This window comes from Mytilus galloprovincialis, chromosome 11, assembly GCF_965363235.1.
Source record: "Mytilus galloprovincialis chromosome 11, xbMytGall1.hap1.1, whole genome shotgun sequence".
Taxonomy (NCBI): Eukaryota; Metazoa; Mollusca; class Bivalvia; order Mytilida; family Mytilidae; genus Mytilus; species Mytilus galloprovincialis.
In genome coordinates, this window is record NC_134848.1 from 18,450,610 (window position 1) to 18,473,089 (window position 22,480).

Sequence of the window (22,480 nt, forward strand, 5' to 3'; positions counted from 1 at the left end):
GGACGGTCCCTATTACAGGACCAACAATTTAAATTAATTTTTTAATTCATTGCTGTTCTGAAGATACATTAAATATTTGCCACTGTAGGTTAAGCAACTTACAACCAATCAATTAGTCGTGTGTAGGGTATATTCAAATATGTTTATATTTAAGCTAATAGTATTAGTTTTAAGTTTAAGCATAATTTGATAACATTTATTAAAATGTAACAGAAGTAAGTTGTTGTGACAGATAAAACATTGAATACAACTTGATGGGTAAAAGCTCTGAATGCTTTAAATGATATGATTTTTTTCCCAGTGTTTACATGTTAAAAGTAATGCCTTTTTTCAGATCTTTACACAGTGAACTAATTGATCACGTTTGCCTTCGGCGATCTCAAAATGTTGAATGTTTCTCTGATTTGCTAACAACATTGAACCAAAACAATATCTTGCCATTGCTATTTTGAGCAAACAAAACATAAAACTTCTGTATCCGCTGCATATGGCGGACATTTTAGTGACCCACACCGTGTTTTTACTGGATAAAATAACCTTCCATTTTCGTTTTTAGATCCACCTGCGATAGCTTCCGTGTCTCTATCTACACAGACGAATTCTGATGCAGCAGCATGACCATGGTATCCTGACATTAAAATTCCTTCGTATTCTTTTGTCCATCCATTGTAACAGGTTTTCCTTCCTGAAATATGTTTTTCAATAAAGTGGATAATTTTGGCTATTTGTTTGAAGTTTAACGCATGATATAAAATATGAAGATGTGCCTTGATTGCCAATGAAACTGCAATCCATTTAAGGTCAAATGACGTGGACTCTACTAACTATAAGTCAGCCTTAACGGACAACAATGAGCAAATCTATATCGTTCAGTCAGCAATTGAATTCAAAGACATGGAAAAATGTGAAACACTTCAAACCGAGAAACTAACGGCCTTATATATTACAAAACATAAAACGAAAGATGTAAGAGGTAGCACCAAGCCACAAATACTAAATAACTGGCTCCTGACTTGTGAATGGTACATACAAAATGTAACACAATTTAACTTCTGCGTGAACGCTCAACCCTCCCTGTAACCTCGGACAATGAAATTACAGTGCAACATAAGAACAAATTGAGAAACAAAATGTTGGAAATAGCTTCACTAATCAAATCGGCACGACGCAAACTAGCATACAGTCGAAAGTTACAAGGTAACGATCTAAGGGTACTTTTTAAAAATTACTAAAGGCTAGTTCAAAACAACTATTACAAACATGGTTGTCAACCAGACGTATTTTAACTTTAAAAAGAAGATGAAGTATGATTGCCAATGAGATAACTGTCCATAAGAGACCAAAATGACACAGACATTAACAACTATAGGTCACCATACGGCCCTCAACAATGAGCAAAGCCCATACCGCATAGTCAGCTATAAAATGCTCCGATATAACAATGTAAAACAAATCAAACGAGACAACTAACGGCCTTATTTTTATATAAAAAAATGATTGAAAAACAAATATGTATCACATAAACAAACGACAACCACTGAATTAAAGGCTCCTGACTTGGGATAGGCATATACATAAATAATGTGGAGGGGTTAAATATGAATAATCATAATGAATAAAACACAAGTTGAATAAAACCTTCACCCGTAACAAAATGTAGCAGCAGAATATTAAGTATACATACATAATTACAATACATAGATTGGAGTACGACATTTTAAGAAGGGGTGTTCACAGTACGTACATAAAAATATCATTGATTCCTTAAAATTTTATATACATTTAAAAATAATATTTCTGTTTACGTATTAGCTTGTTTCATATGACTGGTAATCAATGCGTTATCTGTGACACAAATAAACTAAAGCTTTAGAATACACAAAAATATAATAATAAGTTCACCATAGACAATTAAGACATGTCGCTCATTAGGGATCATATTTAATTCGTATTAACCCACTAATCTTAAATACGTCATCCTTACGCCTTTCATATGTTAAAAGTTTGAGAGGGATTCGGAAGAAACAATGAAATAGTATGTTTACTTTGAGCTGTACAACTTCAAACTACTACTAAACATTACTGGGATATAGTATATATGCTATTAAACGAGAAGACCTCATTTTGTGTGTCGCTTCTCTTCCTCCCACAATAACATTAAACGAGAAGACCTCATTTTGTGTGTCGCTTCTCATCCTCCCACAATAAATTGATCATCATACCTCTGTGTCCTATTGGTTCAATGCATAGTCGCATTTGTCATCCATTCTGATGACTATTAAGTTTGGGTTATTGTGGGAGAAAAAAGGAAATAAAGGCGTCCGGATATTCCTTCCGTCATCAGACCGACTTTTATGTCAGACATGACTACCGGTTTAAACATTAAGAACTAATCGTATGATAGATAACACAAATGAAAAATAATTAAGCCAATCAGAGTATTGTTCATATCGTGGTTTTTAGATCGTAAGAACCACTACTTTTATACCTCGGTTTTAACTTACACATAATTTTATAAGTGATCAGACGGGGACAGGACAATTATTTTTGCGTTTATCTGCATGTACTGTATACTATGATTAAAATACTACTATAATATATATAGACACTCTATATAATATAGCAGTGATCGCCATGGAGATTAAACTTAGAATTAATAGTTAATAGAAAATTAAATACACTTTAATATGCCAGCTTTAGCTGGCGCTTATGGTAGAAGCATCGTTTTGGAATAAAGAACGATAACTCTCTCTACACGACCCATCTGAAAAGTTTCGTCACTCTCGTTAAATCTCGTACGATTATTTTTTTTAATGGCGGCCGAAGTTAACGTTTCAACGTGACCTTGAAAAAACGGGACAGATCGGAATAATTTTGATATTAAATACGACATGAATTTTTATTTGTTTGCAAAAACAAGAATTCAGAAATTTTGGTTACTTGTGTAGCTTATTTAAATTTTATCGTACCAGGAACATTACCGAAGTTAGGACAACAACATCTGACGCCATGTTTCGTCTGCTTCACCATTCCATTATCAGTGAGGTCAAAACAAATTACCCAAATAATCACAGGTACTTCATTTAAAAGTCACAAAATCATAGATAACGATAACATATTTAGCGTATAAGTTCCGTCCAGCCATGGGAACACAGAAAAAATCTCTGCAAGCAATACATTTCGGATTTTTTTTATAATGGCCATCCGGTCCAGTATGCGGGGGAAACTCCGAAGCACTGGTTGACCATGACTACTTATGTTCATCTGTCACATTATTCCCCACATCAAGGAACAATGATAATTATACTGTTGAATGTGATCACGGTTGTTCATGGCGAATCCAGCATTTTTCATAAGAAGGGCCCGTTGACGGGGTGCTCCAGTCATGCTTCAATGATTCCCTATATAATCAACATTTTTTCCCAAGAAAAGGAGGACCGTCGCCCCTCTGGATCCTATGGTAGCCCACAGACTAATTCAAAACTTAACAAAAGTTTAAAAACATAAAAAATTATGAAAATAATTCACAATCTTCTAATTCTACTTCCTTCAAATGGCAAACTCTCAACAAATCTTTTCATTGATTATGTCACACCTTATACAGTCCCAGGAGATGGAAACTGTTTAGTTTCCTCTCTATAAGTTTAATCATAAAAAGAGACTTAAGTCTGAGTAGTACATTTAGAACTGACTACTGACTGTATATATTGTATGCTCCCATATTGTCCAAAATTGGATTCTTTTTGGGAAGATGGAGTTATTATGATAACCCATGAGAATACCATGACTTTGATAGGTATATACAGGGCATGTTACCTTTTGGATTATAGCTCTTCATCTTTTATATAAGCTTTGGATTTCAAATATTTGGCCACGAGCATCACTGAAGAGACATGTATTGTCGAAATGCGCATCTGGTGCAAGAAAATTGGTACCGTTAATTTTATTACTTGGAAGTATGTGGGCTACATCCTTTAAAATTCAAGCTGCAGCAGTCGCCTGCATATTTTATGCATCCGTTTAAACCTGATCAAAACATTTTCACTCTACCAAGTACTTTATCACTATATCACTATCAGGTTCACATTTCAACCTATTTAGCAATACACATGTATGGTTATATAACATCACAGTACCAAAATTGTACTCAGTAACCAAATTGCACCTATTCAGCAAAAAAAAACCTGCAAAAATCTTGCAAGTTTTCTTTCACCATGTGAAGTTATCTTATCATCTTTTTAAAATGAGCAAATTAAATTTGTTACCAGCATCCTTTTCTTCAAAAAATAATAGTTAAAGCATGGAATAATGTCAAATTGTTCGGAATATTTGAAGAAATAAAACAAAACCTCTGTTTTAAAGGATTTGAAATTAACCATACATGTAATGATGTATGGAATTTGGGTACTGACCCCATTACAGTTTCATGGATTGTTTGGGTGTAATTTCAAACCTATTTTTCAATGACTCTATATGGACTCAAAATTAAATTGGTGTATCTATATTGTAGACAAGGATAGTCTACACAAAAAACACAGAATAAACTTTTGTCTGGTACATAAAAAAGTTGGTAAAAGAAATGACAATTTAGGTCCAATTTGGGTATTCTCATGTTAGCAACTTCACAACAGAACTTCAAATTTATTTTCAGGACCAAAAAAAAAAAAAGTACAAACCTAAAGGCAATAAAATGCTTTGCCACGCCGGATACGACCACAGATGTATATTAAGCATATAAAAAAAAACATTTTGTTTTTATGTCAGTTGAAAACATATTCTAATTTTGAATGCTTCAAACTTCAATATGAACTAATTTGAACCCACATTTTTCTAATTCAGCAGAAGTCTCTAACTACATATCTCCTTAATTTCATATGATAGCAAGTCCTACAAAAATATTGAAAATGTGTACATTTAATTTTTTTCTAGCTTCTCTCATGTGAAAGCAGTACCTTTTTGGTCACTATTTATGTGTTGCGTCTAAATAGGAATTGTAACACTTTATAGTGACTGAACAGGTTAAACAAATACTTCTCAAGAAACCGAAAAAGAAAACAACTTGAAACAGCACCAGCCATGCCAGTATGTATGAATAAAAACTCATATCAGAATAGCATGGACAATATGTTAGTTCTATGTCCTTGTGAATATATTGTGAGGAGAGTTATCAATAATTCTGCAGATAATGCAATTTTATCAAGTGTTTTGTACATTTTCTGTTAAAATTTTCACACAATCAGTGAAACATTTAAACAGGCTAAACTAAATTTTTATTACTGAAAGTTTCAAACAATGAAAAGTGTTTCATTTACCAAATAACTCATGTGTTTCTGTGAGAAAAAAATCAAGTGCAATTTTTGGAATTTAAGGGAAAGAAGATCCTTTTGCAGCGCACTGGCGCATGTCAATTGTGAATATATATATATATATATATATACTTACCAAATATATTTTTTTATCATGATACTCACATCAACATTATAAAGAAGTACCTATCATAGGAAAAATGCACAAATTACAGATAAAATATTGAAAACACCCTATTTTGAGTGCATTTCCTGCCAAATCAGTATTTGTTGCATCTATATATACTAGATGAGTATAACCAATGTAAATAAGGTAATTTTTGGAAGAAAAACCCAAAATTTTGAAAAAAAATAAAACACCCCCAATAATGTTGTACCATAACCCCAAAATCCATTCTAATCTTCCTTTTGTGTATTGAACCTTCTAGTAAAATTTCATAGAGACCCATTCACTTATACTCAAGTTATTGTCTGGAAACCAAATGTGTCTTCTTGAAAACAACTATGACATGATTAAGCATTACTCGAAAGCAAATTTTTGACATGCTTGTATTTTCCATTTCCATTCTCAATTTTATTTTGCTGTCATATAAAAACATGAAAAGTAAGCTACATCATGTACATGTAACAAAAACAAATATATGCAAGAAATGACGTAAAACCGACTCTGAATTAGTACATGAAATTGATGTAGAACTTACAAACTGAAGATGATCAGAAATAATGTTTTTTTTATTCCAGTCAGATTTTTTCTACTGAAGCCCTTCAGCGCTATCAATTAAAATTATTTAGACAAAATTTAACACTAGTATTAAGGTTCATCATAACAAATTGGCAAATACGGCCTTATATCACCTAAAAACTACTGTGTACTGACATACATGTGCGGTTTTGGAATTTGTTATGTTTTTTAGATACTGATATATAAAAGTTAAATTTATTTTGCATATCTGAAAGATAAAATCATTTTTGGTGAAGATATCTGGATTTAAAATATTTTTTTTGTCCTATGCTTGAACAGATTTTTTATTCGTCAATTTGGGAATCAGAATATTTTTTTCAGGAAAAATACCATAACCTCTGATGCCTTTTCAAGGTCAATGTTCGTTCCCTAAACATTTTCCATCTGAACTTATTATTTTCTTTTAGCCATAAACAATATGTTAATGTACCCTAGGACATTCGTTCTGAACATGCATGAAATATTTGCCACTGGGCATTATACAACCAACAACCAATCAACATATAGGACATTGTCTTAGTATAAAGCTGGCATTTAAGGTAGCGCCTTCCTCATATTATTTCTAATATGGATACGTACGTTTATAGCAGAGACATCAATGTATTATATGTATGTCTCTGTTCATAGTATACAGAAACGCGAAAATAATGGAATACAACAGAAAAAAAAATGATAACAGACTTTGAAAAAAAGAGAGAGGACTTAAAAATATTGTCCTGTCTCCATGTACCTTTTAATAGCATTTCTTAAATTCTCCAGACGTAAAATCTTGTACAAAAATTCTTCCTAAAATAGAAAACATAATTTCAACCAGGCTTCAAATGTCCGCGATTTCGCTTTTAAGCAAAACAGGACTTCCGGTTTTAAAATTCCACATGAATTTCTTAAGAGTACTCGGGGACAGCACAATAATTATGGGGTTGATAGAGACTCTCTCTATACTATAGCAGTGATCGCCTTTGACATGTTTGAAAAGAAACTTGAAATTGATAGTTATTAGCAAAAACACTTTATTTATAGGATACGTACGTTCATAGTATACAGAAACGCGGAAATGATGGATTTTAACAGAAAAAAAATAACGGACTTTGGAAAGAAAGGGAGAGGGCTGAAACTGTTTCCAAGTACCTATGCATTTTGATACCTTTTCTGAAATTCTCCAGACATGAACTCTTTTACTGAAATTCTCCAGACACTAAATCTTTTACAACATGTCTCCCTACAACGGTATACATACTTTCAACCAAGCTCTAAATTCCCGCTATTTCGCGGCTGTGTTCTAGTAGGCATTTATATTAACGTAGGATAAATCGTTAAAAAATGGGACCTTGTTTCTGATTTTTTATGAAGGAATGTATTTACAGATAATACACACGTGAACTACATGAACAATATTATGAACTGAACAAATACCTATCAGTGATATTTTACAATTCATAATGATGTATCATTTTGTTTGTGTTTTTTAGGGTTTTTTTTCTATGTTTTTTTCTTGTAATACACATGCTAGTATATATATAATTTATAATTTTTGACTGTCCCTTTGGTATCTTTCGTCCCTCTTTTATTCTTACCACTGTTCGTCAGAGTTTCAAATATAATATAAATAAAGGCAAGAGTAGTATACCGCTGTTTAAAACTCATAAATCGAAAGAAAAAAACAAATCCGGGTTACAAACAGAAACTGAGGGATAGGCATTACATATAAGAGAACAACGACACAACATTAAAATCTAACACAAACAGAAACGAACTACGTATCCATCGATGCTATACGAATTTTTGGCGCAATTACTATAAAAGTAAGCCACCGACCAAAACCAGTAACAAAAACAATTAGAACATATGTGTAGTTTTGTGTGAAACATACATTTCATAAAAGTCAACTTCTCAATAACTAGTGATGGCATCTCCAAAACGGGCGAAGAGATTATACCGACATCCCTGTTTAGAAATCTTAGTTTAATACTGCCTTGTAAACAGCGACTATATATCAAATATATCCTGATGACAAATGCAGCTGTAAAATGTCGTATAAGTAGGAAGTATATACTTATCCGTGAGAAATGCATATCGTGATATTTATCTTTTTTGTCGTAGTAGCTTACCTGGTATCATGATTGATGATAGTTTTCCTTTTGTTAGGCAAGCCGAACAAGCGACTTCATGTTGACCTATACCAAACCTGATTCCTTGTGGTTGGTTAAAGTCAAATACTTCGTATTCTGCTTCATACAGATAACCGTAATGATCATGTGATTTCAGAGGGTCTGCCACGTCCGGGTTATTAGGTAAACATATGTAGTTCACACTTGCCCCTGAGTGTGTTTGGTGACCACCGCCAACTTGACCTGTTTATCAAATTAATATATTTATTCAATTAATGTATTACTTTTTTTTTGCCTGTTCAGATAAATAGACCTCCTTTTTATTAATAAGGAACACCGATTGACCCGATATCTCAATTGGCATAAGTGCCATCATTGCAATAACATCGCATTATAATAGATTATATTGTTGCTTTGTTGACTTTTTAAAAGCGTTTGATACAGTTGATCGTCTATGTTTGCGGGACACGATTTCTAAATTAGGAATCAGAGGAAAATTGCTTAACATTTTAAAATCAATGTATAACAATGTAAGATCTTGTATTAGATTTGTTGGATTTTATTCAAAATACTTTTCTAATAATCTTGGTGTAATGCAAGGGGAAGTTTTTTCCCCTATTTTATTTTGATTTTATGTCAATGACTTTGAGAATGACTTTATTAATAATGGTAACTGTGGACTTGAATTTCATGACATAAAACTTTTTTATTAATGTATGCTGATGATATGATTTTGATGTCAGAATCAATCCAAGGCTTACAAACTATGTTAAATACTTTATCTGGTTATACTGAGAAATGGGGTCTTTCAGTTAACACCAAAAAAACAAAGATAGTAGTTTTTCGTAAAGGTGGAAAAACTAGTCTTACTGAGACATGGATTTATAATGGTAAACCATTAGATATTGTAAATCATTTTTGTTATCTGGGTGTGTTATTTCATTATAATTGTAAATTTTATTTTACTCAAAACCACTGTGCTGAACAAGGCAGGAAAGCTATGTTTAGTATGAGGAAAAAGGCATAACCCTTATACCTGAACACTGTTACTTCTATAAGTTTATTTGACACTTATGTATGTAGTATTTTAATGTATGATTGTGAGGTTTGGGGTGTTCACAGAGCACCAAATATAGAAAAAGTTCATTTGGACTATTGTAAAACATTACTAGGTGTCAAGAGGTCCACTTCTAATGGAATGGTATATTATGAAATAGGAAGATTTCCATTGTTATATGAGCGAAAGTTTAGGATGCTCAAATTATGGACTAAAATTCACGGTAGTGAAAATTGTATTATAAAGTCTTGTTACAAAGAACTAGTAGCAAATAGCAATAAATGTAGAAACTGGGCAACTTGTATTAAAACAATTTTATATGATCTTGGTATGAATTATAATTGGGACAACCAATGGGTACTTTGTTTGGATAGTTCATTTTTACATTTAACCAAACAACGAATATATGATCAAGCTAAACAAGAGTTGCATTTCCCGCTTGAAACATCACCAAAGAGTAGAATATATAAGTGTATTGTGTCAAATGTAGAATTACAATTTAATTTACAAAAATGTATTCCTGTAATAGCTCGTAAATGGATAACGAGAATTCGCCTGTCCTCACACAATCTATGCATTGAAACTGGTCGTTTTTATGGAATAAGTAGAAATATTAGAATGTGTATTATGTGTGATAAAAATGTAGTAGAGGATGAATTTAATTTTATTTTACAATGTACAAATTATAATGATATACGTAAAAAGTTTATTAAGAAATATTATTGGACTAGATCGTCAACTTATAAATTAGTACAATTGCTTTCTGTTGAAAACAGTAAGGAACTCTGTAATTTAAGAAAGTACTTACCCTATGCATTTAAGTGCAGGAATACTATTTAAGACCTATGTTTATTATAGGTAGTCTGAAACTCACAAACTGTATAATATGTAACTGATATTTCTGAAGTTTGTTATCTATGTGCATGTTAACGCTATACAACTTGTAAACTGTATATTTATGCATTATACTGATAAACTGTATTGTTTAAAGTAAATAAAAAAATAGAAGCGTCATTAATGTATGAATGGGGAATAACTAAAATAATTAAAAACACTGTACACGAAGAGAGTCAACATCGGTAATTACATATTTGCCTATCAGATGGTTGATACAGATAATGGCTCTGGTTACACAGGGATATTAAAGTTGTGAAAATATCACACATAACTGCAAAAAGATAGCTTCATACAAATGTATGCTGACACAACTAAATGGTAGAATAGGTACTGGTATACACTGCATCAAATTATGCACTATGAAATACTATACATGAATGACTTTTCATTGTAGATTAATTATGAAAGTGAACTCCTAACAATTGCACTAACGAAGTGTACAATCCCCTAATGCATTTTTCTTGGGTAAATAGCCTACTGATTAAAACTAAAAGAGTAAAAAATACAAAAAATAAAACATTGTTGAATATGCATTTTTTGTATACACTTTGTAATGGTACATATATATAGAACAAAAACATGAAATAGGGGTAAAGATGTAGGTAAAATAATATTTATTTGATTAATATACCTGACATTTTTCTTTCAAGAAAACAATGTCAGACTGCTAAAATATATAAAGCAAAGGATATTCTTTTCGAAAAACACAATACATGTACATTTATCAATAAAAAGTAAAGATCTAAAGTTGAATGGTCTGAATTCAAATACTTATACAGTAAGTTTTATAATTATAAAAAAAGAATAAACAAGTGGATTTATATAATTAACATTGCGCTTTTTACAATTAAAAAAATAAGATAAATAAGTATAAAATTTTACCTGAAGCAGAAAAAACGTAATTTATCCTTTTGGTCTTAACAAAATATGTTTGTTCTATTTCATTTCATTCATTGAAATGGTCATAACCTATGATTTACATTCATTATAGAAAGCGAACTCTTACTTAGGTTTGTATATTTCAATGGAAAATTATACTTTTGTGAGATCACTCTAAAATGTGAATATGTTCTCAATTGGTCAGACAATACTTGGTCATGTTTTATGAAGATTAAATCTTCCTAAAAGATGACCAAGTATTTTCTAACCTATAAATTAATAATATCATACAATAATATATAACAGATTAAACTAAAAGCATTAAAAAACAACATTTGATACCAGCCTTAAAACAAACGTATTCGACATTTCAACCGCATTAATGGTGTAAATGTATATACAACATGTGCAAGTGTTTGTATGAGGATTATTTTCATCCATTTTCTATCTACAATCTCAGTTACACAAATGAAATATTTAAGGCTTTAATTCTACAGAAATTTTAATGTTTATAATAACTATAAAAATTAAATATGAAAACCATTTCGGCATATCTTCATTTGCTTTGCACAATACAAACAACTATATCATATTGAAATAAATTTATAACAAAAACAGCATCGGTGACATGTAGTTGCTTAACAACACAGTATGCAATATCATTGTGTTTTTGTGTATTTTACAAATTAATGGAATAACTGAGAATGAAGACATATTTCAACTTTCAGACTATAAATTTATTCTTTTTGCAACATATCATCATTTGTCTTATGTTAGACCAAACTTTCTGTCGCAGTTGTTTACTCATTACAATATAGACGACAAAGTTCAAAGCAAATCCAACAATCAAAAATAGGTCTTCGTATAATCTGACTACTTTAAACATGTATATTTCCCGTGTATAGAAACCCATCACTACCAGTAAAACGGTTATTATATGCGGTATCTCGGATATCACAAATATTATGCAGATCACAGCAACTATTATTGCTGAAACTCGATTCCTTTTCTGAACGACCACATTGTCAGTCCATGGAAGGTTTCTTCTCACGATTGTCAGTTTGCATGCAATGTAAACAGTACATGAAAATACGATAGCGCATGTCACACATGTGCACATGTTAATTGCCATGTACATATACCAGTATGTATCAATATTATTAAAAAACCCACAACAGGTACCATTAACATTTTCAATATCAGAAGCAAAATAAAGAACCGGACTAAACAGTGCTAGACTGACCATCAATAATGATAAACAGCAGAGAACACTCACTTTGTTATGAAAATATCGATTGCTCCAAAGGGGAAATAACAGGGCAGCCGTTTTCTGAAGACACAACAACAACGTTAACATAACAGAAACAAAGTGGAAACAATATTTTAGTTCTATAGCAATGCAATACACAACACATTTTGGATAATCAAAAATATAAAATAACGGCAGTGTTTCGCTATAATCAAAATTATGGAAGTCATGTTGATGAGCAATGTATGTAGGAAGAGACATTAAGATTGCACTGAAAATGTCCGATACAGATAAAGCCGATAAGATTATTGTCACTGGTGATATGTTGCCCTTTTGAAAGAAGAACAATAAAGCAATTACATTTACTACCATTACCTCGCATGCTAGTGCTAGTTGTGAATATGCTATTATTTTGTTTGGTATAGTGTAAACTGTATTTATACCACGGCGACATTCAGTGTTCACTTCTAAACAGTCAGTTTTTGAAGTAAACTCGATAATATAATCATACCAGATATAATGTGCACCCAATGCTTCTTCATTAGATCCATCCGAAAAGAGATTTGAAAGAAATTGATTGACACAAAATTCCTGTTTGGAGGCGAAATATAATTGAAAGTCAGAAGAATAAGACAAAATTACGTCTCCTTTGAAAAAGTGGTTCTCATCTGAAGTTAAGCTTCCCGAAGGCAGTTCTATATTTACTTGATTTGTGAAGTACATATATTTCCAACATGAAGTTATGTTTCTGAGGAAGAAGTTAATATCATTATTATTGAGCCAATCATTATTTGTTTCAACAAACTGTCTAAACCGTGGTGTGCAGAAGTTTGATTTATCTGTAAAATATAGCCCTACATTGGAAAAATACGGAAATATTTCGTGTTCATTATAACTGATGTTGTAAGTTACTATCTGATCACAGAACAATTTTCTAAATAAAACTTCGTTTGTGCAGTTACCAAACAAGTTTTGTATATCGTGGACTGAGAGCCATCGGAAGAAAACATCTCCTAATTTATGTAAACATTTACTTCTGATTTCTATTGCAATCAAATTTGAATCGTTAAATTTAATCAAAACCAATTCCTTTGATTTATGTAGAGGGTATAACATTCCTCGAGAAGATTGCTCTACAATCTTTCTCAGATTTGTAAATTCACAGGCTGTCTGATTTTTATATTCTGTAAATAGAAAAAGCATGTATAACAAGTAGATTCTATTACAATATTCAGGAATAACAATTTAGTATGGCACAGTAATAAAGTCGGGTATAAAACTTGATGGAATTATCGTTGATTACTTAAAAGTTAATCGAGCTTTAATCTTGATACTAAAAAAAAGCCATCGTGAATAAAGCTCCATGTGATAGTCGATAGCAAAAATCTATTGTCTTACCCTGAAACATTGCCAAATTGATAAAAAAAACGGACGGATGTCAGTATTTTTGCCTGCTATGATCGACCTGGTTTAAATCATAATACAAGCTTCATAGAAATCAATAACGATTGTTGTAATGAAAGCCAATCATTACATGCAACACGTTCAATTGAAGCAGTATAGTTATGTAAGATTTTGTGAAAAGTTTAAAAGTGTATTTCAAACCGGTATCATAATATTCCTTTAGCAAGACTACGTTATCTAGTAACGTTTTTGTTTTTGTTTCCTAATTTGTTTTCCTTACATATTTGTGCTCGATCGATACGTCAAATTGTTGAGCTCTTTATCTAATTTACATATATTTTAATTAAAAGTTAGAAGCAATATATTCTGCCACTTTCTTAGACCTATTAGTTCTATTCTGATTATGTATTGGTGTTTTATCGTTTCCGCGTATTTGAAATCTTTTAGCACTGCACACAGGAACAAATTGTACAATTTTGTACAACGACCTATCCATGGATATTGCCCCCTTTACGCAGTTTGTATATGCCTGTTTTATCAGACACAAAATCCGTATAAAACTTTTACATCATTTTTCGTGTACATTTCTTTTAGAGAAATTAACACTTTCCTATTAATTCATTATGAATTCACGCAGTTGTCGTCAAGAGTAATAAACGGTGTATTGATAATCTTTCAATCAGGGTTTTATTAATGGTTAAATCGATACGGAAATATTAATATATAGTTGCCCCTGTTCAATGTTTAGTTTATACAGTTCTTAAATGTCATTCACTTTGCTAAATGAGTGTTTGAACAACAAATTGTGAAATCAGTAGGTGATTACTTGACTCAATAGAACAGTATTTAGTAACAAAACAAGTATCAAAAAGAAAACAAAATTAAGTTTTAACGCAATTACTAAAAGCTTAGTAAGGTAGATAGGGTGTCTTCCTCCAACTTGGATTTTTAAATACCAGAAAACAATCGGTATAACCTTTAATAAAATGTGCAAATTTCGAGAGTAGTAGGTAATTTATGTGTTAGAATTTTTATTTTAATACAGAAAACGACATGTTTTATCATAGAATATTTTTGTTTTATTCAATTTTTTTTCAACTTTGCCACATAATGGAGGCAACTCAAATATAAGGGCAGATAATTCAGATAAAGTTACTTTTACCTTAGAATGTGTTAGGAATTTACCTATTTTATTAAGTAGCAAGAAAACGAGTCCCGTATTCCCAATTTTTTTCCCTTTTCTTATCTGAAAGCATAATATTAGAGCTATCTTCACATATTTTATCTTAATATTCTATTGTGTAGTTTTCGTATTATGGCAGAAATCTGGATTGCTCATGCATAATCTATACAAAATCTGTCATATTTGCACTACTTGTAGCTTGAATACTGGCCCGGGACCCATTCTTTTTTTAATCTTTTTTTCGAAAAGCATGATATAATCTACATTTTGACAAATTAAAAAACAATTTCTATGGATTTTTATTTAGACACCCCTTATATGAAAACTTTATGGTATCTAAAACATTTAATTTTAGCTTAATTGACAGTGATATAGGATCATAAACGATATAATCAGAATAGGAAATAACAATCTACGGTCAACTTTTCAAGAGAGAGAGAAAATAATACTGAATATTACTAAAAATAATACTTATAATTACTTGAAATGATACTTATAATTACTTGAAATGATACTTATAATTACTTGAAATGATACTTATAATCACAAAATATAATAATGAGAATAACTAAAAGTAATACTTTTAATTACTAAAAGTAATACTTTTAATTACTAAAATCAATACTTATCATTACTAAAATTATACTAATCTTTTTATTACTAAAAATAATACTTATAATTTCTAAATGTATTACATGGAATTAATTGAAATCTTACTTGGAATAACTGAAATTACTTACTTGAATGTTACTAATAATAATTAGCTTTAATTAATAATGAAGGTGATTAAATTTATAATTTGAGTAAATAAATATGACAAATTACTTGTGTTTGATAACTACCCCCAAGGGTGACTGGGGTATAGAAATATGGTCACTTGGTCTTCTCCCGACCGGCAGTAAAACGCTTGCCGAAGTGGGGCGTCCGTTTGGCTGTGCGGGATGTATCAAGTTCGCAGTCACGTCCGGTCAGAAGGGGGACGTTAAATCCGATGCCTCGTGTAAAGAGAGTGCCACGCTCTTTGCACGTTAAGAACCCTTGCAACAACTCTTTTGAGGGGTCCGTAGGTGGCCTGTTGCAAGGCAAAATTTCTGTCCCTATCCAAGATACCCTCATTTTCCAGTGGCAGTCGAAATTTCCCCGACCATCATCCCAGATGGCCTCTATCGTATCGACCTACCTTTTGTATTTATTGTGAACTTGTTCTCGTCCTGAATATGCATGAAATATTTGCCACTGGACGTTAAGCAACCAACAATCAATCAATCATGTGTTTGATAACTCAAAGTATCTTATTTTTTCAAGAGTTCATCAGTGTTCAATCAAGTTTTTGAAATTTTCTTATTGTCTTATAGCTCAAAACATTATAATTTACTAGGAAAACAAGTGAACAATTTTATTTTGTTCTCCTCTTATATTTAATGCGTTTCCCTCAGTTTTAGTTTGTTACCCCGATTTTGGTTTTTGTACATAGATTTACGAGTTTTGAACAGCGGTATACTACTGTTGCCTTTATTTATAAAATAACATTCAGAGTTATATTACCTGATATGGATCCAATCGATTCCAAAGACGTGTTACAAAATGTTTCATTCTTAAATGATATATCATTGTTAGTGTCATCCTTAAATGAAATAGCGCTGTCTGTTTTATTCCAAGCTGATAAACAGATTAAAACAACCATTTCCACAAATAAAGTTAGAAATTTCACCATTTTTATATCTGTTTATATTTCTATTGATATTGTTGGCTTTAAAGTTGTTTCTGTGTCAATACTAAGTTTTACGTTTTATATGAGATTATTCCTCATTGATTATTTATATCTTCAAACTATCATGTTTGACTTTACAAATTATGAATCGAGCAGATATTGACATCTGATTCGTATAATTACTTATTCATGTAGTTTTCGACTTGCGTTGATAAGTTTCCCTCGACACTCTTTCCATGAAGGTCATTTAAAAGTTTCCATCTAATAGTTTCAATAATTGAAATATTATCGTTGTTGGCAGATACTATTGATATTATTATTAATATAAGAAACCTCTACACGACCTTTATCTAAAGTGCTTAGTGGCAATTTAGCCCAACTACCATACAATATTGTTTAGCGGCCATCTTTATCTTCCTCTGGGTGCTTGATTTTTTAGCTACGTTGAACACTTATTGCGGGTCTGAGGCTGATTTCTGCTCTTTTATCAAGTTATTTCTTCGGCACATTTTCAGTTTCCATTCTTTATTCTTTTTCATATCAACAGCCCGCAAATGTTTATTAATTTTTAAAGGAAGTTGACCTCTGGACAATAGTAAACAATCAATATTTTTTTGATAAATGCGTGATCTCAATAATTGCTTTTATTGTTTGCAATAAACTTCGGGGCCATGATTTAGCGTAAAAATGTACAAACGATTGCAAGAAATATAAGCAAAACTTTAAATAATATTATACATGCAGAAAAGATCCTTGTGTTATTTTTAGATGTCGTATCTGTCACACTAGATTTATTATCTGTGAATGTGGTTTGTAAATAAGTTTTGGTAATTGATAAGATCTTTTGTCTGATATTAAAAGCATGTACAAATGTACTGTCTTTTGTTTAAATATTTGATAAAGCTCTGTCAGAGATATTGCAGCTTTGTGCTGATGCAGCGCAAAGCACTCACCCAGCAATCATACTATACTTCAAAAGTTATTCATTTTTAGCCCACCTGGACCTATAGGCCAAGTGAGCTCTTCTCATCACTTGGCGTCCGTTGTCCGTCGCCGTTGTCGTCATCCGTCGTTGTTGTTCATTAACTTTTGTCAAAATCTTCTACTCTGAAACTACTGGTCCAAAATTAACTTGTCTACAATCATTAATGTGGTATGAAGTTTAAAATGTGTTCAACGACCCCGCCAACTAACCAACATGACCGCCATAGCTAAAATAGTACAAAGGGGTAAAATGCAGTTGTTAGCCTAAACTCTGAAATTAAAGCTTTTAGGGTAAATCTGATATGGAGTAGAAATGTTCATCCGGTTTAGATCCATCTGCCCTAAAATTTTGAAACGAGTTAGACAACCCGTTGTTAGGTTGCTGCTCCTGTATAAGTGATTTTAAGGAAATGTTGCAGTTTTTGGTTGTTACCTTGAAAAATATTATCGATATATCTGTTCAGCAAAGTAAGATAAACTAATAATTTAAATGACCAAACTGACCTCTTAAGGAGTTATTACCTTTTATTTTAAATTTTTAACAATTTTTTGTAAATTTTGGTACTCTTTACAAAAATCTTCTCCTCTGAACCTTCATGGACAAATTCAGTCAAACTTGGCCAAATGGGTATTTTGTTAAACAAATGTGTTCGATGTCCCCGCTTGTCAACCAACATAGCTGCCATAGCTAAATATTGAACATAGTGGTACAATGCAAGTTGTGTCTATTATCTTGAAAACTGCTATGATTAGAGAAAATCTGACAGGAAGCAAAAGTGTTTAAAATGTGCAGCTCTACCAATTGTCCATGTACGTCAAAATTGTCAGACGACTTCTTATAGGAGTTATTGTCCTTAAATGACTAATTTTACCATTTGTTTTTCATTTTTGCCTATTATCTTGAAAACTATAATAGATTGTTTTCAAGATAAAAATGCAAAAATGATCAGCAAGACAAGTTCTACAAATAAGTTTGATTGTCGAAATTGTCAGCTGACTCCTCATTAGAGTTATTGCCCTTTGATGATGGTTTTTGCCAATTGTTTGACTTATGTCAAAATTTTTTACAATAGATAGATAGAAACTTAGACAAGCAAAAATTATCATCAAGACAAGATATGCAATTAGGACAATATAGAGATTATCGTCCGACGTCTCCTTGGAGTTATTACCTTTAAATGACGATTTTTATCATTTTGTGTGGGTTTTGCCATTCATGATAAACATTCTAGAAGATAAATAGACACTTTAAAGATCTACTAACACCCTTTATATGAGTGATTACCCAGCCCCTTAAATAAGGATGTTTTAACTCTCTTTTGTGTTTTGAGCATCAACTAAAGAAGATAAGGGGAAACAAAACAGACTAAATTAAAAACCAATTGTTCAGAGAACAATTGAAGGTCTTTCCACCAGTTAATATCTATTTTGATATTGAAATATTAAAAATCAGTCTAAAATGTCAGTTCATATGGCTTTATGATGTATAGATATGAATTTAAAGCAAAGGTCAAAATCTAGAACGTCATATTGACCTATGACCTTGACTTCAATTTCAAGGTCACAAACTGAGGAGCTCAAATCAAAAAACCCTAGGTCTCTAATATGTATGGTTAATAAGTTATATCACTTTACACATAATTCTAGATATGATAGGGGCTAAAACTCCCATTCATTGTTTACGCACCCTTTCAACTAAAATTATTTAGTTACCACATGTCGCAACTAACAATTTATACAAAATAATTTGTCGATATCTTATAAGGTTAATGAAAATGAGTGAAAATAAGACAAATTCAAAAATTAGAATATGACCTTGACCTTTGACCTTTACCTAATTTTCATTTTTTTGGACCAAGGACCTCAAATCAAAAGATCCTAGGTCTCTATCACTTATGGTGATCCAGTTTAAAATACATTTCAAAATGTCAAATACAAAAAGGGAAATAACTCTCATATGGAGCGTTCATATTGCTTCGGTTGAAATTGGACAAATCATGCGAAGGATATAACGAGCAATTTTATAAAATAAATTTGTCGTAATCTTTTACGGTTGCGAAGGAGTTGTGATCACAAGGAAAACAGTGTTTGGGGAGATAACTCCTACAAAGAAAAGGATTCGGTTACGCAGGGTAAATTTCAAAAGCGCATAAACTGTTCGATATCATATACCAAATATCTAAGCGACATATTGCGAAACAAATGTTTATCGCAAGAACAAAATTTGGCGGAAGAAAAAAAAAAATAATCAGAAGAAAAACAATAGGTCTTTCCACAGAAAAGTGGAAAGACCTAATTATCAGCAATACAAGATCAACCAAACAGTTTTTTGTCATGAATTCTTTTTTGCCAACAATGTTGGCGAATGTCCTTTGTTGAATATGCACTAAGACCAAGGTGTGCGAAACAGGCTCTTTAGAGACTCTAGTTACTGTAGAGTTAGTTCTCAACCTTGAATACTCTTTTGTTTTAAACATTCATGGGTACTATAGGAAACGTCAAGAGATACCGACCCCAAAGACAGCAATTTAAATTATTTGATTGTTTCTAGTTTAATGCCCAGTGTAAAATATTCTATGCATGTTCAGGACGAAAAGAGATTAGCTATAATAACTAAGATAGGTGCTGTGATAGAGGCCGTCCGGAATGAAATTTAGAATATACTGGATATGGATTTGCCTTGTAATAAACTACCTACTGACCCCTAAAAGAGTTATCCTTAATGTGTAGAAAGCTTGGTCATCTCTCTACACGAGACATCAGATTAAACTTCCATATTCTGACCGGACGTGGCTATGTAGTAGTTAAAGAATTGATATTGCATATAGATTTTTAAAATCAAATACTGGACTGTGGTGGGGTAAAAATGGTTTTAATTGTACAGATTGTATGCATTAAACACTTGTGATTGGCAAGGTTAAACTCTGTCGATTCTCTTATTCCTCATTTTCCTCAATGATCCAACATGATTATAAATGACTCTCCCATTGTACAACTTTTATAGAAATGCAGCCGTACTTGCACAACACGCCATAAAAGCTATATAAACGCTTAAATGCAATGGTCGTACATAATTAATGTGTTGTGTGTTGCTGAGGTTTTTGGTATTCTGTTGCTGAGGGTTATTTTTTATTCTAAAAGAAAATGATATACTGAAATCTAAACACATAAAGTGTTGTAAATACTGAAAAAATTTTAAAAAAAAAGTGCAACTAAGTGCGTTGTTTATAGAATACTTGGTAGAGTACTTTTTTTCGTGAACAATAATGGTTTAATTTTCATAAACGTTTTGCAATGGATAAAAAGAGAGAATGTCTTCTGTCTTTTATGAAATGCTGTCACTCTTACTTATTAGAGTGACCTTTGTATTCCATCACAAGAGTTTCATGCATTTTACGACATCCAAAGAATCAGGCATGCATTCCGCCATGTTTTCGTTATTGCTGATGTAATCAAAGTACGGCCAATGCGTTTTGTCCTCCAGGTCATAGTTATAACATTGAATAGAAGCGCACAAATCGTTGCTCTTGTTTATCGGTTTATGCGTCTGGTACCAGTTACGATCGACCCACGTGACATCACCTTTCATTGCACTAAACTCTTTCAGTGGCTTAGAATCTGTAGCATATACGTGATTTTCCCAAACATTGGCCAAGAGTGATGCGGAGATATGTCCCTTTTATATCTCTTTTTCCGAATCCACTTGCTTTTTCATCTAATCTTGTATTCAGAATGCATCCTTTGGTTTCTATACTGTATCGAATCGCATCTGACAGGAACACTCCAGTGACACCTTGTGAATATTTACACAACAACCTTTTATATGTTCATATAACTCTCTGCACGCAACAGGAAGACTAGCTGAGGAGATATAATTGCCTTCATTGAGATAAAATATATTGACTTTTGAGCTATCCATGACCAATGGAGAAATATTTGTAATAAACGGTTCTTTTTTAAATTCTACCAACTCCTCCTTAACTCTTAATCTGCCGCCTGGAAAGGAAAAAGGAGGAATTAATCTGTATGTCATTTTTCAATATTTAGATTTTTTCACCGTTTTTTTTTAAATATTCATGTATATATTTTTGGTTTCTTTACCTCCAGTGATTAAACAAATAAAGGAATCATATGCCCCCTCCCCCCCCAAAAAAAAAACACACAACAGCAAAACAGAATACATCTTCAGGTCAGCTACTGGTCTTCAAAGATAAACAAGTGGATGACACTTGGTCCAGATTTTAATCTCACGATTATAAAATATTTTTAATATCTTTAATGTAGACTTTTAAAGATCGGCCATTGGCACTTAATTCTAAAATGACTTAAAAATTAAAGATCACTGTTTTAACAAAGATATTGTCTGTTGTTTTACATATTTGCCTTTATATATCCCAGGCATAAATGTATTTTTGTACATGAACACATATATTGCAAGGTAAGTACCAAGGAATATTGCTAATAATTTGATACTACTTTAGCTATGTTGCGATTAACAAGTAAAGCACAGATTTGGTGTACTGCACATATAGGACTGTCTTGTTCTTACTATAAGTCTTAATGAACGCTTAGGTTCATCAATATTGAGTGACTTCGTGTAACGTTTTGTTTTGAAATAAATACAATATGTTCTTTTTAGCTTAGCATTATCAGCCATATCAATTTCCATTAAGAAATGTTTTAGACAATATATAAAGTTTACTTAGAGTTTCATTATAACATTCATACCATATTTAACAAAATCCAGAAGTTCGTATTTTCTTACAAATTCTTGTCCTCTGCATTGAAGTATGGATGAAGATTTTCTCTTGTTTTCTTTCCTTCCTGTGGTTTGGTTCCCTTCAGAAAATCATAAACAAGAATAGTGGTATCTTCCATTAGGTACCCCTTACCAAACTTAAGGACTAAATTATCTCTATCATAACTGAACCAGTATGAAATCTTGCCGTCTTCAATTCCA

General features: G+C 31.9%; 1 protein-coding gene and 1 pseudogene across 3 annotated transcripts in view; both read right to left on the reverse strand.

The window, feature by feature from the left end:
* Positions 1 to 279: 279 nt before the first annotated feature.
* Positions 280 to 22,480, reverse strand: part of LOC143051785 (uncharacterized) — a 43,151-nt gene continuing 20,950 nt past the window's right edge. The window contains exons 4-5 of one of the 3 annotated variants that reach the window (XM_076224722.1): positions 8,157 to 8,399; positions 291 to 685 (exon numbers count right to left, since the gene is read on the reverse strand). In XM_076224722.1, coding sequence (XP_076080837.1) covers positions 444 to 685; positions 8,157 to 8,399 — 485 coding nt within the window. In that variant the 3' untranslated portion in view covers positions 291 to 443. Of the gene's footprint in view, positions 686 to 8,156; positions 8,400 to 22,480 lie in introns of all 3 variants that reach the window. The other 2 variants (XM_076224720.1, XM_076224718.1) reach the window with 2 other exon arrangements.
* LOC143051974 (uncharacterized) lies at positions 20,894 to 21,553 on the reverse strand (annotated as a pseudogene).